The following is a 23843-nucleotide window of genomic DNA, read 5'->3' on the forward strand; positions in this document are numbered from 1 at the left end:
CCTGAAAGTCACGTTGTTTGCGGCGCAGCAAAAGTTGGAATGGATCCGCGGTCGGTTGACGGACGGTGTCAACAACCAGGATCGTCTCTGGCGCAGTTGCTTCAAGCTGCGTAGTTCCCTCTTCCAAGAGCGGGTCAGGGACAAGAAGCTGTTCAACTACGAGATCAGCACCGATGGCATTGGATGCACCATCGGTCTCGTCAAGTTTGTGCCTCGAACCGATCGCACCGAGACCATCGAGCCTCCTCCGACTGCCGAGCAGCGCATCCAGGCCCACATCGGCAACTCAGACCCCGACAAGACCACTTGGATTGGCATCGATACTGGAGTCGGCTTCATCTTCACGGCGGTCATCCAAGCACCGGGCCACCAAGACGAGGTGGTCTCGTTCTCCAATGGTCACTATCAGCACATGATCACAGCGTGCAGGTCGATTGTGGAGACCGGAGGGCGACCGGTGGTGTTCACTCGGAGGCTGCCAAAGTGATTTGATTTATATTTTATGGCTTTGCTTGACGCAAGCACATCGCATACTACGCTATCAATTGCGGGTTTCCCGTTGTCAGGGGCCGATATTAATAGTGTAGTGTCAGATCGGATCAGAGCAGAACGAGGTCGCGGTTTCAATGGGACTATCGCAGCCACATGCTTCCTATCCCACTCTATTGAGCTACTGCGCTGCTTCGCCGTTATGATAGACTGATGTATTCAGGGACCAGAGAAAGAAGAGAGAAAGAGAGAGACAAACAGAGGGAGAAACCCCGACAGCCATCCCTGGAATCGGTGGTGGTGATTTGCTTTGTTTTGGTTCCGCCTTGGACTGACTACGCTGGCTTGCGGTGTGCTGGCCGTGCAAGTGGAAGCATGAGCGGGTGATGAGTTTGGGCGGCGAGTGGAGACTACGAGGATGAGTACCTGTACCAAGGTCGCGGATGATCGGATGTATCAGGATAAGGCCGGGGTTGCCTCTGTCTTGCCCATTCAATCGAGCTACATTGCACAGCGGCTGTGTCTGGACTGAGCGATTCCACGCCGGCCGTTTTTTGCCAAGCCCGATGGTTGAACATGTCCATGAGCGCACACTCGTTCTCGCAGCCGTCGGTGCACGCTTTAGATTTCCCCCCTCAAAGCTCCAGCATCCCGACAAACTCGCTGTGGAGCTCCTTGAAGATGAGTGCACTGCCAGAGAGTCGCTTGAGACGCACGCCGTGGACCTTCAGCAGCCAAACCTTGCAGATTTCAATCTCAAACTTGACAAATTCGCCATCAGCGGCATCGGGCGAGTCCGAGCTGAGGGTATAGGAGCACTCGAGCATGTAGTAGTCCTCCACTCGCGAGAACTGCAGCTGGTTGCTGTGTCGGCTCTGCATCACCACCAGCACTCGGTGGACCTCTTGGAACATCAGGGCCGGTGCCATCGACGACGTCGTCGCCGAGTTGAAGGCAAAGCGCACCGACCGGATCTCTTTTGGCGGCCGATGGAACAGGTGCCAGTCCTCGATCTCCTTCTTGGAGGGCTCGACGGTTTCGTCGGTTGCGACGGACGAGTCAATCACCGAGTTGTCGATGCTGCTGTTGGTCATCGGGCCCGCAGAGGCCAACTTGCCTGAAATGTTTGGCGAGTCGCTCATGCTCTCGCGGACAGTGGTAGAGTCCGACGTGATCGGGCTGACCATCGACATGCGTCGCATCTTGGTCATATCGCGGTCCAGGTCGACGAGGCCCTCGGATGCTCTCCTGACTTTGGAGCTGTCGGCAGTGCTGGCGCGGAGATGGCCGGTGTTGACAGATGCCGGGCTGGCCATGCTGTCCGTAGACCGCTTATCCACGGGCGAGACGTGCGATGAGATGGTCGTGATGATGCCAGGGACTTGGATGCGGAGCGATGCCGCACGGCGCCGATATCCGCCCATGGGCACTTGCACAAGAGACCCCGGATTCAGATCGAGCGGATTGCTGCTTCCGCTGCCGACGTTGGGGATCGAGGGGACAAGCGGAGGCGTCGACCTCTCCTGCATCGACATTCTCCGTGCGTGGGTCTTGGGCTTGGTGATAGGGGGCGCCGACGGCAGCGGAGACACTTTGTCCTCTTCTTCGACGATGGGCTTGTTACTCGGATCCGCCGCGGAGGCCGCGGCGGTGCGGACAACGAGCACTTCGTGGTTGGATATGGACGATCTCTTCTTCTGGAGATACTTGGCTGTGACTGGGGTGTCGCTGTCCCGGACGTGCGATCGGAAGGTATAGATCGTAAAGGTCTTCTCCTTGGTGATGCTGGAAATATACTGTCCGACGGCAGAGGCATCCGAGTTGCTTGTGACGCGAGGGCTGATGCGAGAAGGTGGGCCAGGCTCTTCAAAGTTGACCCACGGATCGTTTCGCAGTCCCTCCATGTCGATGCGAGCCTTGGGATCACGCACCAGAATTCTGGAAAGCAATTTGCGCAGCTCTGTCGCCAACGAGGGATGCAGTGCGACAAGAAAATGGCGATACCAGGGCACCAGATCAGCACAGAGTCGAATGTCAAGGCAGAGCCGATGCAGACTGGATGCAGGCTGGATGGGCAAGCCCACTCTGCCCGGCACTTGTCGACGAGCAACAAGAGATATGATGTGCAGGGGAGATCAGCTGACCGGAGCTCACCTGGCGAAAAGTAGTCCGGACATTTGTAGTCCACGGCTTTGATTTTGGAATACAGCGCCGATATGTTTTCGCCCACAAAAGGCGGTCTGCCTGTCATCATGACGTAGAGCACAACCCCCATGGCCCAAACATCCGACTTGACGCCTATGTATGGGATTCCAGAGATCAGCTCGACGGCGGCATAGTTGGGCGTGCCACAGAAAGTCTTGTCGTTGGAATGTAGCGCCGAGGGTAAATTGGGAGAGAACACATCCGGCGCAACAGTGGCACAACCGAGGGTTTGAAACACCGGTTCGCCGCAGAATGTCGGCACAATTGGTGCGATGTTGGTCGATACAGTCCGCGTGTGGTCGAGGGTTGGCCGATGAAGTGACAGCGCCGGTGCCATATTGTGCCGGTGCCACATTGTGCCGTGCCGACCAGCGATGGTTGATGGAGTGTGCATTGGTGAGCGGGAGAGTCAGCGAGACGTCCTGTGGGTGTCAGTGTCTATATGGTCTGTCACTGACCTTCATGTAGTCGTCCTGGTCCGACGTAAAGGTGCGGCCGAGACCAAAGTCCGAAATGAGGATGTTTCTGTCAGAGTTGAGGAGTAGATTTTCAAGCTTGAGGTCGCGATGGACGACGTTGGCTTGGTGGCAGTGATCCATGGCGGATATGATCTGGCGGAAGAACTTGCGAGCTTCCTTCTCTGTTAGCCGGCTTCGGGCAGCGATGTAGTCGATTAGCTCGCCGCCCGAGGCATACTCCCTGTGAGCATCCCCCCGGAAGGAACAGCCAAGCCAATATAGTCAAGCAAATGCGAACAAGAACAATGCGCGGCGTGAACATGGTTTCGGTGTGTCGAGTCGGTTGGAATCGGCATATGTGCGTCGAATGAGAGAGGGGAAGGGTTGGGTTAGCGCTGACATGGAAGTACAACACGCACGTTTGATGGGACCGAGCAAGTGAGAACCAGACTCCTCCCAAAGCATGCATGCGAATGCGGCCAGACGGCAAGATACGACACCAACGCTGCAAGCCAACCCAGACTCGAGAGACATGCGCGATACGAACATGATCACAAAGCACTCGTCCTCGGTCTCCATGACTTGGTAGAGCGTGATGACGTTTGGATGGTCGAGTCTCATCAGCAGCTGAACTTCCGGCTGGAGGGACGACACGAACGACTTTTCTCCCGCGGCTTTGTCACTATTTTGCTTTTCCTTCTCCTCCTGCTTTTCCTTCTCCTTTTCCTTCTGCTTCCTCTCCTCTTCTTGCGCCTGCGCCTCGGCCGTGCGGGGCCTGCGCTTCAGCTCCTCGGCCCTCTTTCGCTTCTCTCGCTCTTCTTGTGCCTGTTTGGCTTTTTTCGCCTTGGCCTCAATCTGCTTCTTGTCTATGATTTTGATGGCCACCTGGGCGTTGCAGGCGGCATTCGTGGGGAATAGAGGGATGGAGGCTGGGTCAGGTACAGCCCAACACGCAAGCACGACGACTTTGGCGACCGTGTGAATCCGCCAGGCAGATACACAGTGTCCGCCGAGCGAGATGCTGGCTGTTGCGAGTGCCAGCCGCAAGCAACCCCGAATGAATGCAAGGGAGAGTGGGCAGACCTTTTGCCCGGTTTCCCGGTGGTATCCGATCTTGACTTTTGAGAAAGCGCCCTGGCCGATGGTTTTCCCCACATGGTAGTCGCCGAGCAGTTTCTTTCTGGCGAGCATTTGCATTCGAGGCAAAGAAACAGCGGGGCTATCTGGTACTGAGGCCTACGAGGAACTGCTTTGGATGTATGCGGAGAGACCGTCCTTGGATCGGTGGGAAAGCAGTGGCGATACGAACGGAGGCTGGAAGGCGGTCTCAGCGGTGGCTCCCTGGCCGGCTCGCGGATGATGCAATGGTGCTAATGGAGCAAGCGGGACTCGATTCACACGAGGGGAAAGGAGGCTCGATGTGAACCACGTCAGTGGCGAATCGACGGCAAGATGTGCTTCGAGCAAGTGGCCGACGAAGAGCGATGAACCCAACAACAAGCGATGCTGCTCTGAGCGGCAGATGTCGTTGCTTCCAGCGACACCTGGCCGTCGCTGTCCACAAACAAAAGCCGTCCGCTGGGAGGACTGACGAAACCATCAATACCTGTCCAATCAGCCAGCCGCCACTGCTGCTGTTGTCGCCACCACTGCTGCATACAATGCCTGCTGGAACGACTGACCCACTTGCCTGTCGCTGCCGAGCCCGATCCCAATCACTTGCTGCATAGGCTTCCAGATTGTCACTTCCACCGGCCAAACGAGGCGGGGCTGGAGCAACCGGGCGGCGCGCGGGCGGGCAAAGAGAACACCGGTGATCCAGCCGGCAGCTCCGTTTAGTTGGCGGCTTTGAATGGCGGGCCTGAGAGGGCAGCACGGAGGCAGCAGCAGCAGCAGCAGCAGCAGCAGCAGCAGCACGTCTGATCATATCCCGTCTCTCGACGACGTCACTCGAATCGTCCTTGCCCCTTCTCGCAACACAGACGCACCGAATCACCAGTTCGGCTGTCTGCATCAACAATTGCCTCGACTCCATCTCTGAGCTGCTCCTCCTCGGCCCGACAGCACCGATTATTGCTGTCACAGAATTGATAGAGAAAGCCCAGTTTTGTCCGCGTCGCACCCGCACAACTTGCTCGCAACCATGGAGCCCAAGATCGGAAACATGACCAAGATGGCCAACGCGCGCAGGTGTGGTGCTTGTTGTCGACCACCATCGGCCGTTTAGGATCAGGACGAGGGTGGGCGAACCATGCAGGGATAGGCTCGTGTTGGCATCCCCGAGCGAGGCCGCTGAACATGGACCAACTCACTTGCAGGCGACACATGAACTCGTCGACGACGTCCTCGTCGGTATACCGAGAGGGTGATTCGGTCGTGGGTGGTCGATCCAAGAATGCGCTCGCTTCCTCGCAGGTGTATTCGGCCACCGTCAGCAAGAGCGGCATCCCCGGCATCCACGGGAAGCTGCCGACCGGCCATGAGATCATTGTCTATGACGAGGACGGCAACGACGTGACCCCGATCTCGTTGCTGGGGCCTCAGCGGGGAATCAAGTCGCTGTTGCATTCGAATGTGCTCCCCGGCGCCTCGACCACGGAGGTTTCATCCATGACAAGCGTCACCAAGGTGGGAGTCGTGCCTGGGCGAGTCGCTGGCCAGGCCATGATCGTTGGCATGATGTGCATCAATTGCTCAACTTGATCCTCGTTGTGCATGCCCCACAACCGCGCGAGGCCTGACACTGACCCTCCAAATGCAATCTGGACCGGCGCTGCTTGTCGACTTCCCAGGATACCGTTGCGGATGTCCTCAACAATCTGGAGACCATGACTGTCGGCTCGTGGAGCGCTTCGCAGTTTGGCCGATCCATGCACGGCTACGGCGGGTCGAGCCGGGCATCTGGCGCATCCACCCCCGAGGATAAGGACGAAGATGTGCTGTCGGTCGCAAGCTCGGACTCGAACGAAAAGGCTAGCACAGGCAGGTTTGAAGAGCAGTGGGCCTGGTTGGATTGGCGGGCTGGGCTGAGGGAGGGCTTGGGCGCAGACACAAGTACTTGAGCGGATACTTGCCTCGCTGGATTCAGTCGTGGCTCACTCATTTGGTTCACTTGGCGCACAGAGGAAACCAAAAAGGATGGCGGGGCGGGTGCAGTCGGTCAGGCGGCATCGACTCATAAGATCATCAGTGATGTGGACATGAACCGGATGCTCCACGTCCATCTCAGCGAGACCGACTCGATCTGCCTGGTGGACATTCCGTCCGTGAGCGTGTCGACCGATTTCGTTGACGAGGCAACGAGTGTCAAGGCCTCGAATGCAAAGTACAAGGAGGTTAGCGTCAAGCCTTGTGTTGAGCGCTTGCCCGTGCTCTATGCTGCTCTGGAGCCCGTGCGACCTTGAGAAGGCAACAACCGCTCAAAGCACACCTTTGGATGCTGATTCCGACCGGCTCGGTGGGTCTTTGCTCCCCCCCCCCGACAGCTCAAAGCCACCCGACAGAACAACGACAACTTCATCGACCGCGGCATGCAAACGCTCAACTTGCCCCCCAAATCAAAGGAGGTGCAAGTGGCCGCCACCAAGGTGGTGGATGTTGAGCTTCAAGTTGAGCAATGGACCATCTACGACGCCTATCACAACGGGCGAGGTGGCCTTGAAGGCGATGAGGCTTCTAGGATCTCGACGTAAGTGCACACACCACCCGGCAGCTTTGGCCATTCCACACTACGTCACGGGTGCAGCTGCTCTCCACACCATTCTAAAGACTCGCATCCTTTCATGCTCGCACCACTTCTCTGCTCCTCACGATGACGCCTCACGCTGGCTCTCTAGAGGCGAAGACCACGACGACGACAGGGGACAGAGCCAGCGACAAGATGTCCTCGTGGGAACCGACTCCATGACACACTATATGAGCACGGATCCATCGAGCAGCTCGGCAGTCAACGTCATGGGCACCAACACTTCTGTCGTTGGCGACGGCTATGGATCCGTTTCGATGGTCTTTGACGACGACAATGCCTCAGAGTCATCCTTCAACAACACTCCCGGCGGGGTCTCGGGCGAGGAGAAGAAAGAGGATCCGTTGGTCTTGGTGAGTACGAGCTGGCTGAATGGTGTGGTGTTGCTGAGATCGCGCCTGTTCGGCAGAGTCAGACCCCCAGCTGTGGTCGTTGTGGTGGCGGTTTGAGACTGGGATGAAACTGTCCACTCAATCTCAATCTGCCCATCTTTATCCGAAACAGCTGGGCCAGGAGAGCCTCCAGGCATCGCTGCAGATCATGGAGCGCGCCGTCCTGGGTAACTACTATATGAAACGATTCATATCCTATCGCGACTTGACGGATGTAGAAGACGAGCTCCAGGGTAAGACATGACTGTATTCTCATCCGTAGCTCGGTGGGCCCGTGGGAACGGATACATTACAGCAGCGGTGCCAGTGAGCTAATTTCCTTCCTTGGGTTGCTGCTGATCAGAGCGAGGTTAGTTCCGGGACTCGGAAACAAAAGCGTTTGAAATCTGGGCCTCGACAGATACCCAACCCCCGAGACACACGAATACGACTAGTGTGGTAGCAGAGAGCAGATCCCCACCAAGTCGAAACACGCACTAAGACCTCCCTTGTTGTGCTATGGCCCCCCTGTTCAGACCAGTACGACTCGAGCATGATTCCGTCGCTCGAGTACCTCTGGGCCTACAAATGCGAGCTGACCAGAGGACGAAGCGTGACGCAAATGGCCTGGAACAAGCACAACGAGGTATAAACGACTGTGCTAGATTGACTGAGTTGGACAGTCTTTGCTTGTTGCCTTGATCTGACTTGATGCCGTTGCGATTCTGGGCCGCCAATAGGATATACTGGCGGTGGCATACACCGAATGCCGACTGGCTGGATCGACCATATTTCCTGGTCTTGTACTGTGCTGGTCGATGAAGAATCCCGAGGTGAGACGGACCCAGCGGCCTCTCTCCCTTTCTGAACGATGATGCTTGTCCACAAACAGCCGTGTCTGCCCGAGCTTTGGCGGGCAAATCGCAAGCTCAGACAGAGGACAGAGGACAGAGGACAGAGCGTTCACACGACCGTATTTTGCCGAAACGACAGTGGCCCGAGCGAATTTACCGCCTCAAGTCGCCCGTGACCACGCTCGACTTTAGCAAGAGCAGTGGCAATCTGCTGGCATGTGGACTGATGGATGGCCGTATCGTGATCTATGACGTTCGTCGGAAAGACGATACGCCGGCACTCGACAATGCGTGAGTACAGCCAGGGAAGCACTCAAGAGTGAGGTGGACGAGCGTCCTAGCATCGCCTCTGGTGATGAGTGGCCTGATCGCCTGTGTGGCCCATAGACATGCGCTAATGCAGTGTCAACGACAGAGAAATCCTCGGCAAGCATCGGGATCCTGTCTGGGAGCTCAAGTGGATCGAGAAGCTTGTTGGCGACGAGCACTCGCATGGCGAGGAGACGCTGGTGTCAGCCAGCACTGACGGGCGGGTGACCCAGTGGTTGGTCCGAAAGGGACTCGAGTACACAGGTGAGTTACTCTGGCTCGCTATCAACCCTGCGAGAGTCTAGACCCGAGCTGGTGCATGTCCGATACTCTTGCTTGAGTACAGATGGGTGAATGCAATCGGATGGGCCATATGTGGTGATGCGGTCACACCTTCGATCTGCCCAGGGGTGATGCTGAATTGTCCATTGCAAAAGATCTGATGTCGCTGAAGCGAGTGACGAAGCAGGAGGTCAAATCAAGTGGTGGGCCTGTTTCAGGATCGTCTGGACAGGCCTCGATCGGTGGCGGCAACGGAGGCAGCCAGAACGTCAAGTCGACATCGGTGATTGCACGACACTCGGGTGGGCTTTGCTTTGATTTCAATCCAAAGGACAGCAACATGTAAGTTCGGTACATGGGCTTGGACCTCAGGACGGGTCGAGACCAGCTGCTTCTGTCGTCCAGTGCCACAGCTCGGATGCGGGTTGTATCAACTCTGGTGAACTCTGGTGAACTCTGGTAGCAGCATTGCTTGGGCAGGCGCGGCTGACGGGATCGTCCGTGCTAAGCAAAACTATTCGGTGGTGCAGCTATCTCGTCGGCACAGAAGACGGACAAATCCACCGATGCTCCTCCTCCTACAACGAGCAGTATCTCTCGACCTATGTGTCGCACACCGGGCCCATATACAGGGTGCGCTGGTCGCCCTTTGTGCCAACCGTGTTTCTGAGCTGCAGCGCCGACTGGACGGTCCGTCTGTGGCGAAGCGAAAAGGAAGAGCCCGAGTTCCGGTTCCAGAGCGGCAAGGACTCGGTTGCCGATGTGGCCTGGAGCAGCGGCAGCTCGACGGTGTTTGGATGTGTTGGCACCGACGGCCGGCTGGAGGTGTGGGATCTGAAGCACAGCGTGTAAGTGTCGCTTGGATTATGCCCGAGTCTGCTCGACCGGGGAGCACGAAAGTGGCGGACCGGACAGAAAAATTGACTGCCGGGTTGAATCGGAGACTCGGAGGGACTCGGATCGCTGCTTATTGCCAACTACTAATCAAAGCCCTCCTGGATGTATCGCTCGAAATCAGGCTTGATCCTCTGATTGTGCACACTCTGCTGGACCGCCAGCTCACATCGATCCTTTTCTCGTCAAAGTCACCCATTCTCTTGATCGGCGACGACAGCGGCGCTGTTAATGTCTACAAGCTCAAGCAAGTGCCCTTCCATCCCAACATGGATGTCAACGAACAGGCCAGCGCGCTCTACAACGTCATCGATTCCAAGAACCATCCTGGCCAGACGACCAACGCCAATGCCAATGCCAACGCGAATGCCAATGCCAATGCAAATGCTACCGCCAGTACCTAGTACATATGTGCGAGCCTCCAGGATGCCGGTGGCGGAGCTGATGTGCCGCGGAGGAGAGGCTGTTGAATGCAAAGGCGGATATGAATACAGCCGTCGCTACAGGAGTGATGCGTCGCCGGATAGGGACAGCGCCAGCGTGCATTGCGCAAAGGCAGAGGGTGGAGGCCAGCAAGCAGGTGCGCATTCATCGCAGCGACAGAGATGCCCCAAGCGCTGACTGATGCAGACCCAGTCCCGCGGGTCATGATGCGGGTTGTCCTGATGGCCGAGTTTCGGGCTGTCACGGGGGATGGCGATCGACACCCAAACCGCGCCCGCTGCGACCGATCCGCAAGCCATCCCCCGATCTCGGTCCGCTGAAATTTCGCACGTCCTGCGTACCGGGCCTTGGCTGTTGTCCATCCATCCCCACGTCTCTATCTGCCCCCAAATGAGTGTCCAGACCCGACGAGTCGTCGTCACCGGGCTCGGGCTAGTGACGCCCCTGGCGACAGGAGTCGCCCAAACTTGGTCCAGACTGATCGCCGGCGGGAGCGGCATTGTGTCGCTGGCAGACCATCCCAACCGCCAGTATCAGGCGATACCCTCGAAAGTAGCAGCCTTGGTCAAGCACGGATCTGGCGAGGGTGAATTCGATCTGTCCAAATGGATCGACAAGGGGGTAAGCATGATCGGGCCGAGGAGATGCGCTCGGATGGACGGCCATTCACGGCCACAACAGGGCTTGCAGCAACAGCATCAGAGGGTGCATGTGGAAGATCGATCATCCGGACTGGGAATCCGAATCCAGAGGCACTGGCTGGTCGATCGATCTTGCGGAACCCGAGTGCTCGCTGACCTTGACGTCTTTCTCAGAACGAAAAGCGCATGTCGCCATTCATCCAGTATGCTATGTGTGCCGCCAAGCAGGCTATCGAAGACTCGGGCTGGAAGCCGGTAGCCGAGGAGGATCGCCATCGAACGGTACGCTGCCTGCGCCAGGGAATGATGCAGTCTATCGATCGATTCCTTGAGCTAATTGTTGTCGGCGATCTCCAGGGAATCTGCGTCGGATCGGGCATTGGGTGCATCGACGAAGTGGCCGAAACATCCGCAAGCTTCGAGAGTCAGGTTGGCGCTGGTGTCAAGTCTGGACGAGGCTCGGAGCTGCCGAAGTGCAATTAGCTGGGATTATGACTCGAGAAGCCCCGGATCAAGGCCGGGTTATGGGACAGGGCTACTGGCCGGTTGGTCTGGCCATGCTGATGTCGATCGGCAACATGACTGCCACACAGGGCCTTCGCAAGATCAGCCCGTACTTTGTCCCCAAGATCCTGGTGAATCTGGCGGCTGGACATCTCAGCATGAAGTATGGATTCCAGGTACGGCCGAAAGTTGTGGACAGACAAGTGGCTCTGGGCAAGCTCCAGCAGCCAGCAGCACCAACAGCAGCACAACCACCAGCAGCAGCAGAAATAGTAGCAACAGCGCTAATTCCATGTCGCCTCCGGATTTGCATGCATATCTGCTACGGCATGGGCGATTGCTTGCACATTCACCATCCAGGGTCCCAACCACAGCGCCTCGACGGCCTGCGCAACCGGGGCACATTCGATTGGCGATGCGATGCGATTTATTCAATACGGCGACGCGGACGTCATGATAGCCGGAGGAACCGAGTCGAGCGTCTCGCCCCTCTCGATGGCCGGCTTTGCGAGGTGCGTGGTTCGCCGCTCCAGCGGATATGCCGGTGGTTCTGCGGATGACGCTGCGGATGGGCCGGCGAATGCCGCAGCGCTGACGATCTGGCGGGCTGCTGAGCAAGCGACCCGCCATCAAGACGATGCCGCGGAGAAACTGGGCCCCGGCAGACTGATGCGGACTGCATTCGGCCCTGCTGACCCATGCCGACTTTTGTGGTTGCGATTGCAGGGCTCGGTCCCTGTCATGCAACTTCAACGACCGACCCACAGAAGCCTCGCGGCCATTCGATAAGGACCGCGACGGATTTGTCATCGGCGAGGGGGCAGGCATCGTCGTCCTCGAGGAGCTCGAGCATGCCCTCGCGCGAGGCGCTCCTATCTATGCCGAGGTTTGTGGCTACGGACTGTCGGGTGATGCTCATCATATGACGGCTCCGCCGGACGACGGCAACGGAGCGGCCCGGGCGATGAAGCGTGCGCTGGCGACAGGCAATATCCAGCCCGACGATGTCGGTTACATCAACGCCCATGCGACCAGCACGGAGCTGGGCGACCTGGCAGAGACCCGGGCAATCAAGTCGGTGTTCTGCAACGGACAGGACACGCGCAGCGGCCTCTGCGTTTCGTCGACAAAGGGCTCGATCGGCCACCTGCTCGGTGCGGCGGGGGCGGTCGAGGCCATCTTTACGATCCTGAGTCTGAAGCATGTAAGTGGTGGGGTCAGGATCGATGGACAGGCCGATGCACCGACGGATGAGCAGGGCCGGTGGCGATGCGCGACTGCGCTGGGTCCTGCGTGTTTGGCACGACATGCGTCCGGATGGCACTTGGACGCAACGCAGATGCAACTCTGGCTTGGATGGCACTCTGGGGGCTCATTTTGACAATCGCTCTCTATCGCCTTCCCGACCGGCCTGGGGCGAAACGGCAGCGCATTGTCCCGCCGACCCTGAATCTCCACAGGGTCGATGCCGAGTTCACGCTGGACTATGTGCCGCTCAAGAGCCGCGAGCTGCCAGAGCTGCGCTATGCGCTGTCCAACAGCTTTGGCTTTGGCGGCACCAACTGCAGCTTGCTCTTCGGGCGCTGGACAGGGCGCTGATCCCGAACGAATGCCGGCCGCCGGAAGAGGAGCCGTGGGCGAGCCGGGGCTGTGTGGTGTGACTGTGCAGTGGAGCTGTGTGGTGGAGCTGTGTAGTGGAGCTGTGTGGTGGAGCTGTGCACTCGGACTGTGCGTTGTGACTGTTCACTCGGACTGTGTGGCTTCTGGCAGCACGGACCCACTGCGCTGTGTGACTGTGAGCAGTGCTCGGTTGGTGCAGCCGAAATATACGCCTTGTGCAGCGCTCCTTGCGTGGTTGGTGCAGCAGCACAGAGCGCGACCGCGTCCGCTGTGCACGCCGCGGGTCACACGCACCGCCGCAGCGACAGTGGCGGGTCACAGCGTGGCACCAGACTCACAGCCACAGCGAGACGGCACACAGCACAACCGCACACTGCAGCAGCACACAGGAACAAGGCAGTCCCGCGGCTGCGGGCATGTGAGAGCGCGCCGCGCCGCCCGTGCCGCCGCGTCTGTGTCACCGCTGTGTCGCCGTCCAGTCGCTGCGTTGTTCGGCCTTTGCCGCGCCGGACTTGTCTGCTCTTGTCCTTTTGATCTCGGCCTCACCTTTGACGCTTGCTCGCTCGCCTGCTCGCATCCATCCATCCTTGGCTCCCATCTGTATTTTTATGCCGCTGGCTGCGTTTGTCGGCCCCGCCTTGCCCTGCCGAGTCCACTCGCCATCGCCCTTGTGAGTCGCCTGCCTCGCCTGCCTCGCCTGTGGTCTCGTCGCTGCTGCTCGCTTGCTCGCCGCCTTGATCCTCGCCTTGATCCCCGCCCATCGCCATCCGCGCTGTGTCCTGATCACCCGGTCTGCTTGTTTTTCCCTTCATCCACCCTTTTCCCACTTCCGGCTGGTCATATCCCGGCCGCTGCCCTCGTCCGTTTCATCTGCTTCATCGCATCTCGCCTCTCCGTCACATCCCTCGCTTCTGACCCTCCTCTGATCTATCCCCGTTCTGTCGTCCTCTTGCATACTCTGACTGCAACCCCCCCCACTGCATCGGTCTGGGACTGTCTTGGCTGACACTGCATTGCTGCCTCGATCGTCTGCCAACTGGTTCTTTTTTTTCCTCGTCCGTCGTGGCCGATCAACTCAAATCGCTCAACCTCCCCTCGCCGTCGATCGGCTTGCGATCCATCAGCTCTGCTTCTCCCCTTCTCTCGCACACTTGATTTGAATCCTCAGGCTCCTCCCGCCGAGCAACGCTTCTTTCCCGCCATCGCCAGCGATGCTCTCCAACATCCACTCGTCGCACCTCGAGGTCATCTTGGACGAGTCCACCATCGAGCTCTCCGGCAACATCGATGTCTCACAACAAGCCCCCGGCACTCGCCCTGGGCACGATCTCAAGGGCAAGGTCATCCTAACACTGCACAAGTCCCTGCTCACGGCCGTCGAGCTCAAGGTCTGCTTTGCCGGCCATGTCTACATCCATTTTAGTCCGTCCAACTCCAGCTTCTTCCATCATCAGCCCGAGTACCCTCCGGCCGCCCGCCCGCTCGTCGAGCGGAGCGTTACCCTGTGGTCGCCTCAGAGCGAGACGGCCGAGCTCCGGGCCGGCATCCACGAGTGGGACTTCAATATCTCTGTCCCTGCCAATCTGCCGCCGACATCGGCGACCCGCTCTGCAAAGATCCAGTATATCGTCCAAGCTCTGCTCGTCGAGCGCAAGCTCCCTGCCTCCCACGGACCTGCTGCCACCCCACCCTCCAACCCACAGCCCATACCCGTCAAGCCGCACCTGGTCGAGACCCAGGCCACCAAAGTCGTGACCATCCAGACCTGCTGGCCACGAGGGGGCCTCCACGCAGAGCAGCTTATCTGCGACTCTACCCGGGGGATCCTCGAGGCCAAGGTCCACATGGCCCCGGAGGCATTTGTTGTCGATCCCGTTTACAAATTCTCTGTGTCACTCAACATCCTGAAGCCCACCGTCGTCAAAGAAGTCAAGAGCATCAAATGCCAGTTGCGGGAGAAACAGACATACCTGTGAGTATCGCTACTGCTTCGCTAATGTTCTGGCGCGATGTTGCTCTTGCGGCCGGCATACCCACCGATTACTCGTTGGCATGAGTTGGGGCCAACCATCTGGGACGCAGCACAGCATGTTGGCATTGGCATACGCGCAGGGCATTGGCATGCAACGGCTCGCCGACAGTGTCCTATCTCCACCATAGTGAATGAGTCGCTCAGTCCACAGCGTGACCGATTCTCGCTGACCCTCTCTCCTCGATTCACCCATTCCAATCGCATCTCGCACCTTGCATCGCGTAGGTGCAAGCAAGCCAACTCGGAAGAAACAACAAAACAAAGAGAGGAACTCGGGATCGGCATAGCCACGGTCACCAGCGTCGACAAGCAGTCGGCCCTCGTCTCTAATCGCGGCACTCCCTCGTCACAGTCCTCCCAGAGCGGGAGCGGGGGAGCCAACACCTTGTCCAGCTCCATCGCCGGTGCTAGTGCGCCAGCATCGTCCTTCTGCTCGCCCATCCACTTGGAGGTGTCGTTGCAAGGTGCCCACATTGACGTCAGCTTGCCCGAGTTCCGGGTTGTTCACCGACTCTACATCCTGGTGCAGTTCGAGACCGGTGGCGACAAGCTGGACGAGGTCATCGTGTTCGTTCCCATCCGTGTTGTCAACCCGAGCAGGTGGAGTGGCTATGCACCTGCACCTGTGCCTTCGCTCCTGCCCATCAACACAAACGTCAGCGGCTCCTACTCTGATACCAGCACCTTGGGCCGTTCGAAGCGAAGTGTGAGTTTACCCCAGTCGCCCGACTACACAAAATCCACACCCACTGGCGCCAAGTTCCAGGAACTGAGCCTTGGCAGTGTTGGCGTCGCGTCGTCTGCCGTCGGCGCACAGAGCCAAGGTCGATCCACCCTGATCCACAACAAGCGACGCAACGTCTCGGATCCCAATGCAGGTCTTAGCCCGCCGCTGCTGGCGCAGACCTTCCATACTGTCTCGCACGACCTCTACGTGTCGCCCAAGCCGGCGCCGATCCCCGAACGCAAATCCATGGACCCGGGGTATTCCAGCCGGGAAGCATACGCCAACAAGGAAAAGTCGGGTGGCTGGTTCGGCCTGAAGCGAAGTCTCAGCTTGAAGTCAAACAAAGCCTCCGGGCAAAACTTTGCAGGTGCGGCGCCTTCGCCGGCCCCACCGAGCTCGATCCGCAACCCACCTCCCCCCCTGAACCCCGCGCTGCTGCACAGCGGTCTGATGGAAACTGGCCTGGCTCTCGGAGGCGGCGGCACCGCCAGCGCCGGCAGCCACAATAGCCATAGTAGCCACAGCAATCACTATGGCATCGGTTTTGCGAGCGCCCCGCGTCCCAAGGCGCCGCCGATACAGCCGTCCCTGTCCAGCGAAGTCAAGCCGGACTTGGCCGCAGGCAAGGGCGGATGGATCAAGAACCTTGCCGATGCCCGTGTGATGATCACCAACTTTGGCCGAAAGTCTATGGACGAGAACCATCGGGGCAACGGCGCCGGCCCTGGCGCCAGCGCGGCCTTCCCACCGCGCAAATCCATGGACGAGAGCCGTGTCGAAACTACCAAGCGCTTCGGCCGCCCCAGCAATCTCGACGACGCCGACGACGACGACAACGACGACGGTGTCAAGTGGGCGGAGCAGCGCAAGGAGATCGAACTCGAGTACTCGCAGCTTCAGACTCTCAATCGGGTGCGTGAAGCTGCCGTGCGCGCCGAGAAGGACCGAAACGAAGTCTTCCAGCCCGGACACTCGGCTCCGCCCGTCCCGCTGCGGAACCTCAAGGCTTACGGCATGAGCGTCGCGGCACAGGGCAGCCAGGCGACAGCCTTTGCCAACAAGCGCGAGTCAGACCTGCTGTTCGAATCCGACGACGACAACGAAGGCCGCCGATGGACGTTTATCGACGGAGCGTATGTCTTTATCGAAACACGCGCCGGAGCAGGATCTCGCGCCAGTGCCGCCGACGAGAACGGTCGCGGCACGCCATCGACACTTGACGAGAGCCGCAGCTCGAAGCGATGGACCCTTGTCGACGGCGAATACGTTGCCAAGGAGCGCGTGCCGCTGGCCATGGACGAAGAAAATCCCGACAACGGCGAGTGGGTGCTCGATGGCGATGTCTATGTCATGGTCCCGAGTTGAAGAGGCTGCCGGTGCCACCGCGGTTGAAACAGCAGGGCCCGCTCGGACCTGTGCGCCTGCAGCAACGGCCACACTCGGTATAGCCGCGGCACCAGAGACCACGAATCGCCCCACCGTGGCGGCCCATTTTCGCTCCTCTCGTCGACTGGTGTCGCTGATGTCGCTGCTGGCCCTGTTGTACCGCACACTGACAGCACTTCGAAGGGGGCGACAAAGAAAACTTCTCGCTCACCCACTCACACCAAGAGACAAGAAACACAAAAATCACTGGATCGCCTGGCCCTCCGAGGCGATCGCTGTAATTACACCGCGAAACGGGGCACTGCCTCCCCCCCCCCGTTATTGAGGCCAGCAGCCATGCTATTTTTTTTTCTGGGTTTTGAATACACTCATCCATCATCCACAATGACGACGCATCCATCCCCACATCCCCGCAGACGAAGGAGGCCTGCATCTGGCCCAGGGGGCAGGACGCAATGTGCGCGGCGTGGCTCGGAATCGGTCCGGTTGATCTCTCTCGGCCGCGTCCTGTCGTGCCCGTGCTCATGTGTCCCATTTCATTTTGGAAACGCTCTATTTTTGGCCACCCCGTGCGACAGCTCACCGCAAACATGGCTGTGTGTCTCCATGTGCAGCACCGACGCTTCCTTGGAGGCACTGGACTCGCACTTCCCACGCCTGCTTACCAGCCTCTACCGCCCCGTCTCCCAGCACCGAGATCGGTCCGTATCTCTGGCTCTTGCTCGATTGTCGATCCGGTTTACATCAACTGCTAGTCAGTGCTGCTTCTTGCTATTGCCAAATCCCAAACTCGATCTCCATCTCAAGCCGCAACCCGTCGCCCCCCCCCTGAACTGTCACATATCTGCAACGCTCTCCTCCAAGCGCACCAGTCTCTCCACACTCGCCCCCACCCTCAAATGCCATCCAACATGCAAGCCGCCGCGGGTTTCCATAGCCAGGTTGCTTCGGCCAAGTGGTCCGACCTTCCATCCGAGCTGTGTGAAGAAGTCTTGCTCAGCTGCAGTACGCTCGAGTCGTTTGTCCGTCTCGGCCGTGCCAGTTCGCAGATGTATTCGATCATGGCGGATCCGAATGTCAAGGCCAAGTGGCTGATTCGGAGATTTGGCCTCAGCCAAGTGCTCAAATACGACGACATCCTGGGCCATCCGCTCATGAGAGCCGAGGTGGGTTTGAGGGCCGGCCTTGATTCGTTTCCCGGACGGGTTGCAAACGACCCTTGATGTGGCGGGATACTTGCTGTTGTCTGCGATCTGGAATTCGTCCTCGCATGAATATTGCTTGCGGGACGGAGCTGCCTCGCTCGCTCCCCCCTCCTCTCGAAACCGCCGCCGCGCCACTGATCCTCGGTCTCTCGGTCGCTCCCACAACCAGGTCGTCGAATGCATGCTCAACCGCGGCGCGCACTTCAATCAACTCTCCGACCTCCTGCACTTCCGCGACTGCTCTCCAAGCCAGGCAGCGGCCCGGTGCTTGGCCTTCCAGAACCAGCCGCGGAAGCGTCCGCTGCATCTCCTCAACTGGCTGATCGAGCAGGACCGCCCGACCTTGATCCACTGCTACCACCGACATGACTCAAGTAATCTGATGGAGGGCAACGGCCTGGCGCTCTACGACGCCATCGGTGGAGGCAAGGTGCGGGCCTGCCAGGCCTTGATCGAGTGCGGAGCCGACGTCAACATCAACGACGGCGAGCTCCTGCGACTGGCCGTTGGCTCTGGAAACGAGAGGATGGCTCGGTTTCTGGTCGACCGCGCCGGCGCCAAGGTCGTCAGCCGGCCGTTCTCATGGGCCACTGCTGCCCGAGACAACGCCATTGGGCTGCTTGAATGGGCCCGGTCGCTTGGCTTGGACCTGCATTTTGGTGCCGAGGAGGCCCTGATCGAATGCTGCACCCACGGGTCGCTGCGAGGCGCCCGGCTTGCCCTGGATATGGGGTCAAGTCCAGACGCCCAGAACGCATTGCCGTTGCGGCGGTCGGCCGAGCGGGGGCACTGGTCCATTGTGGCGCTGCTGCAACAATCCGGAGCCGACCTGGAGCTGGCAAGACGGTACGGCGGGGCGACTTTCATGGCCCTGATGGACGAGTGTCAGACCAAGACAGCAAGAGGCGAGATCGGGGGCGACAATCCAAGCAACGGCACAAGTCCCAGTAGCATCAACATCAGCAACAGCAGCACCAACATCGGCAGCAGCCCGGCTGCCCGTTACGAGTTTGGTCTCGTTTCAGGACGGATCGCTGCTGTCCGAAGCATTACTAGACTGTAAAGGAATAGACTTGACTGAGGACACCGGCAAGACAGGTGGTTCATTCGCCCCATCGCCTCCATCGCCCCATCGCCGCGATTGGTGTTCCCACGGACCAATACACAATCTTGAGCTCAGTTTGCTGACACAGCCGGCGGCATTAATGCCATGACCCTGGGCTGCCATCGCAAGCAGAGCGCGGTATGCGCGGGAAACGGCGGGCCAAAGCTTGCACTTCTCCTTCATCCGTTGATCCTCGTTGTCGCCAAGAAGCTGGTCGCAACGACGAATCGTTCTGGCAACGGATGGGCTGAGCAAAGCCCGCCAAAACAACAAAGCTGTCTGGCAGCTCCAATGAGATGGCCGCGAGCCCAAACAGCAGCCGCGAGTGCTCGCAAATCACCCAGACCTTGGCGCCTTTTTTTTCCCTCCGCAAGAAATCGTCCCAGTCGATCTACCAGAAGATCACCACCCCTAATATCGAAGCAAAGCCGCACCGGCTGCCGCTCAGGAGTGATCTTTGTCATGCCTCCGAGATGATCAAATACTGCTCTGTCAGATTCAAGCGAGCTATCGTGAGCTTCGTTCTCCTGGCCACAGCCATGGCTTGGATACGCACCCTTCCGATCCGGCAAAATCTGCCGTTGATGCAGTTGGCGCTCAAAAGCATCGACTCCATATCGCAACTGTATCTTCTGATCGACTACTTGAATGAGCTCTACGCATCGGAGCCATACCCATATGAGATCTACAGCAAGCATGACTACCGATTCGTGCCGTGTGAGCGTCCAAATCCAGTCCTCCCACGCAAGCCCCACAACGCCCCGAATCAGATCAGCAAAAAAGACACCGAGCGCCTGGCCTGTCTCATCGACCGCGCAAGATACACTATCATTGTTGACGGGCCGATCGGAAGGCCAGTCTCGTTCGGAATAGTGTCGTCGCACATAGCCCTGGAACTACATCGCCTCGGATATGTGAGTATTCTGAGGGCACTGGCATGGCCCAGTACTTTGGAAACATACGAGCTAACACTGCACCACATGATGCTGCACAACGCACCACAATGCGGGTCGCCATTATTGCGCATAGCTCGTCCAATTGGAAGTGTGGAGCTCAGAGTCTGCGCTGAGCCCTGAGCTTCAGCACATCAAAGATCTTGAGTCGAAACGCCCTCGGCCAGACCATCCCGACCTTTTCATTCGTGTGAGCCACATCGACAGCTTCGAGCCCAGGCAGCACAGCCACTCTTTTGCCGTGACCGCCAACGAAGTCCCATTTTCACTCAGCAACAAGATGGGCAAGAAACTCGTCAGCATCACCAACCAGTCGATGAAGGAGGACCCCGAGGGGCACCTTATCGCCCACAAGATCTTTGTGCCGACCCATTTCATCCAGGAGCTGATGTCCCCGCTCGTCCCAAACGTGGAGACAAAGGTTGGGCTCTTCCCACACGGCTTTGATGAAGATGTTTTCCGGTACAAGAGTCGCCACCACAGAGTCAACTCGGACACATTCCAGTTCGTCTGGATCTCGGTCTGGGGCGGTCGAAAAAACACCAAGGCTGCACTCGAAGCCTTTGTGCTGGCCTTTCCGGACGGGACCATCAAGTTGGCGGATGGAAGGACGACCCGGGTTGAACTCAAATTGGTTTGTGGACAGCCGCCGACGATCAAGCCATGGGAGCGAGAGTACTGGTCTGCAAAGCCAGGCATCATCATCGTCGACCCGGACGAAAGCAGGACCGATGTTGAACTGGCCCAGCACTACCACGACGCCGACTGTCTGGTGTTTCCAACTTATGCCGAGGGATTCGGCTTGACGGTGCTGGAGGCCATGGCGACGGGCCTGCCTGTGATTGTGCCAGATTTCTCGGGAATACAAGACTTTTGCGATCGGCAGTCCTGTGTCATGATTCCACCGACTCGATGGGTGAATATGACCCTCGGATCGATCCCAGGTATGGCATCGCTTTGCTCGATGAGAGGGGGGGGCTCACTGCATTATTGATTGCAGTGTCGCTGTCGGTGTCGTTACAAGTGGCTTCCAATGGTGGCCATCGCAGTCAGGCCATGTGGTGGACCAGTGTCACTGACCTGGCGGCAGAATCTGTGTGTACATTGCTGATTCGATGTCTCTGGTCCCAATACCAGGCTGCGGTGCTGACATTGATCCACGAGTGCTCGCAGCCGTCATGAAGATGATGGTGCTGGATCGACAAGGATCTATCCTCTTGGGCAAACGGGCTGCCGAGAAAGCTCACCGAGACTGGACATGGCGGAAGGTGGTGCGGGATTTCGACCAGAAGCACATATGCCCTCTGTTTGAAAGTCTGTGACTGAGGTGGAGGAAGGGCACATGTCGCCCGCGAATGGGACCGAAAAAAAGGGGTGCCCAAGGACAGCAACACTTGAATCTAGCTGATGGCGCAAGCTGGATATCGCAAGTCCGGAGGGCTCCCGCGAGTCCCACCGCATCCAACCATATCAAACGCAGCACCAGCTCACTCATAAACCCGTGGAGGGATGGAAGATCCGTCACTTGATTGGTGTGGTCGGGTTCGGAGGTGCTATGACTCACCCTGAGACCGACTGGAGCTTGCGGCGAGTGGCCATGCTCGTTCCAGAGCCCGCTGCTCGGGGAGTGGCTTTGCTTCCGAGACCAAGTGCAAAAATGATATCACCCACATGGTTTTGTATGTTTGTATATATTCGCGATTGACCAAGCATGATGTGGAGTTGTTCCAACCCAGAGAGATCGGTTTGACAGTGCTATGATGAGGCCTTACATGTGTAACAGAATCAAAGCCCGGGAAGGCGGCGGGTTGTAGGAATCGGGTTGGGTGGGGCGGGAGAAAGGGAGACGGCGCAGAGCCAGCCAAAATCAGCTGGAATCGATCGCCAGAATCCAATACAGGACAGCATAACATATGAGGAATGAAAGGGCTTCGCACAACTTTCCGAGGCCAGCACGGCAGCTTGGACAACGACGAGATGGCGGGCGATGGAGGGGGCAGGGCGGAGGAGTTAGCGGGCGCAACAAAGGTGAAATGCTTAAGATGTATTTTTTTGGAGGGAGGATGGTCAAAACTGGGAAGAACTGCGACAATACAGCTTCCGTATCATTCAAGAAAACGGCAGGGACACAGACGATGGAAAAAATAAGCACGGATCGCTTGACGAGAAATTTGGCCAAGCTTCATGGAAGGTGGAGGGAAGGGGGGTAGCAGCAAGCCTGTGATTGGGGATGACAGGTTGTGGGAGACATCGCGAGAATCGGTGCCCCGTCAAGTTCGGACCAGAGAGAAGCGAGTGGCACAGTTGTTAGCTCGTTTGGTCGGAGGCTCGGGCCAAAGACGCTGAACAGCCCGTCCTTCCCTTCCTTTCGTGAATACACTGGGAGGCCCAATGCGACGGAAGTGTCCCAGATGCGAGCGGCATGGTCGAGCCAGGGTGTATGCTTACCGGACAGAGCTGAAGGCTGCAGAGGCACACGGAGGCGCTCGTTTCCGGAAAGCAAGCTGCAGAAAGCAGGCTCCACGAGAGGGAGAACCTACTGCTTGTTGGTTATCTTCTTGATGAAGTTGGAGATCTTGCCCTTGACGGACTTGTTGGAGCGGATGGAGTTGATGGTCTCGGACTTGGAGACCTCGATGGGCTCCCAGCGCTTGGGGTCTTCGGTCGAGTCAGTGGTCTTTGTGCGAGGAATGGGAATACCCAGGATGTTGGGGTCCTTCTCCATGAAGACCATGTTCTTGGGAGCGAGCTGGGCGACGTGAGCGGGAGAGCGGGCACCGGACATGATGTGATGAGGGGTTCGTGCAGAAGCAGAGAGTAGAACGAGGGATTTAGAGTTTCGCGAGAGGAGCCGAAAGGGCAGCAGAGAGGAGTGCGGGGGGAGCGAGTGATTCACAACGACGGGGCCACGGCCGCCTGCCGTCTTAAATACTCAACTTTTTTTTTCTCTCTCTCGCTCTCGTTTGCTCCTGTCCGAGGGACCTGCTCCGGGCAGCCGTGGGCAGTCGTTTTCTGTCGCGGGTGTGTACAGACGCTGTTCTTGGTGGGTCCCGCGTGGGAAGGAAGCTCAAGGCGGTGGGGAACATGCCACTCGGCCGAGATCGCCGCGCCAGCTATCAGTGCCCGTGGAGCAGCAAAGACAGGCCGGCCGACTGTTCTCCTGTGCCGGATGTGCTGGACTTTGGGCGACGGGCCTGGGGGGGGGGCGTGTTGGCGAGGCAGGCTGGGCGGTGACGGACCCTGACTCGATTGCGGCCAGCGGCACAATGAGGATTATTGTGATCTGTGGCCGGCGGCAGCAGGACATGCAAAGTGCAGTTCGCCAACGTGCGCATTTAGGAAGCGACCCGTTCTTGCCGAATGTAAGGGCAGTCGCGGCGCGAGGACCGCAAACAGCCACCGGGCTGCGATTGGCTGAAATACGGACTGCCGATGCTGGGCGCTGGCCAGGGCGGACAGGGCGAGGGGGTGGGAGAGCATTTGGGCTGGCCGAGCTGGTTTGAGCAAGGCCGCTGGGCTGGTCGAGCAAGGCATCTGGGCTGGTCAGGGTGAGAGATGGCCGGCCCATCTCCGAAGATGTGGGCAGCGCGCGTGGGAGCGCAGCGCGGCACTCGGCCAG

The 23843-nt window shown here is 58.6% G+C and overlaps 7 protein-coding genes across 7 annotated transcripts; 5 read left to right on the plus strand and 2 right to left on the minus strand.

The window, feature by feature from the left end:
- Window positions 1-903: 903 nt before the first annotated feature.
- BJ171DRAFT_489715 (uncharacterized protein) lies at window positions 904-1903 on the minus strand. Its single transcript, XM_053109536.1, has one exon. It carries the CDS (start codon window positions 1803-1805, stop codon window positions 1125-1127), a length of 681 nt encoding a protein of 226 aa, XP_052970779.1. The 5' UTR covers window positions 1806-1903; the 3' UTR covers window positions 904-1124.
- Window positions 1904-2354: 451 nt separating this feature from the next.
- BJ171DRAFT_396079 (kinase-like domain-containing protein) lies at window positions 2355-4343 on the minus strand (the record flags this gene model as incomplete). The annotated part of the gene is made up of 5 exons (XM_053107178.1): window positions 2355-2449; window positions 2644-2848; window positions 3153-3393; window positions 3700-3869; window positions 4236-4343. Coding segments are annotated over 5 exons (819 nt in total), but the record flags the coding sequence as incomplete, so codon positions are not given.
- Window positions 4344-5295: 952 nt separating this feature from the next.
- Window positions 5296-10228, plus strand: BJ171DRAFT_595809 (WD40-repeat-containing domain protein; the record flags this gene model as incomplete). Its single annotated transcript, XM_053114631.1, has 14 exons — window positions 5296-5342; window positions 5471-5780; window positions 5945-6134; window positions 6276-6487; window positions 6638-6840; window positions 6989-7250; window positions 7402-7522; window positions 7805-7914; window positions 8009-8101; window positions 8262-8413; window positions 8538-8695; window positions 8869-9055; window positions 9244-9561; window positions 9732-10228. 14 exons carry the CDS (start codon window positions 5296-5298, stop codon window positions 10009-10011), a joined length of 2643 nt encoding a protein of 880 aa, XP_052970781.1. The 3' UTR covers window positions 10012-10228.
- A 36-nt stretch (window positions 10229-10264) lies between these two features.
- Window positions 10265-13042, plus strand: BJ171DRAFT_489720 (thiolase-like protein). Its single transcript, XM_053109537.1, has 7 exons — window positions 10265-10672; window positions 10867-10974; window positions 11050-11121; window positions 11286-11372; window positions 11557-11708; window positions 11923-12400; window positions 12625-13042. The coding sequence occupies exons 1-7, from the start codon at window positions 10301-10303 to the stop codon at window positions 12793-12795; spliced, it is 1440 nt and encodes a 479-aa protein (XP_052970782.1). The 5' UTR covers window positions 10265-10300; the 3' UTR covers window positions 12796-13042.
- Window positions 13043-14027: 985 nt separating this feature from the next.
- Window positions 14028-16940, plus strand: BJ171DRAFT_577795 (uncharacterized protein; the record flags this gene model as incomplete). The annotated part of the gene is made up of 2 exons (XM_053113841.1): window positions 14028-14788; window positions 15074-16940. 2 exons carry the CDS (start codon window positions 14028-14030, stop codon window positions 16938-16940), a joined length of 2628 nt encoding a protein of 875 aa, XP_052970783.1.
- A 932-nt stretch (window positions 16941-17872) lies between these two features.
- Window positions 17873-19229, plus strand: BJ171DRAFT_631373 (uncharacterized protein; the record flags this gene model as incomplete). The annotated part of the gene is made up of 2 exons (XM_053115628.1): window positions 17873-18127; window positions 18336-19229. 2 exons carry the CDS (start codon window positions 17873-17875, stop codon window positions 19227-19229), a joined length of 1149 nt encoding a protein of 382 aa, XP_052970784.1.
- A 1251-nt stretch (window positions 19230-20480) lies between these two features.
- Window positions 20481-21851, plus strand: BJ171DRAFT_489724 (uncharacterized protein). Its single transcript, XM_053109538.1, has 2 exons — window positions 20481-21168; window positions 21362-21851. The coding sequence occupies exons 1-2, from the start codon at window positions 20505-20507 to the stop codon at window positions 21544-21546; spliced, it is 849 nt and encodes a 282-aa protein (XP_052970785.1). The 5' UTR covers window positions 20481-20504; the 3' UTR covers window positions 21547-21851.
- Window positions 21852-23843: the final 1992 nt, after the last annotated feature.

Source organism: Polychytrium aggregatum, assembly GCF_025602895.1.
Source record: "Polychytrium aggregatum strain JEL109 chromosome Unknown BJ171scaffold_4, whole genome shotgun sequence".
Lineage (NCBI taxonomy): Eukaryota > Fungi > Chytridiomycota > Chytridiomycetes > Polychytriales > Polychytrium > Polychytrium aggregatum.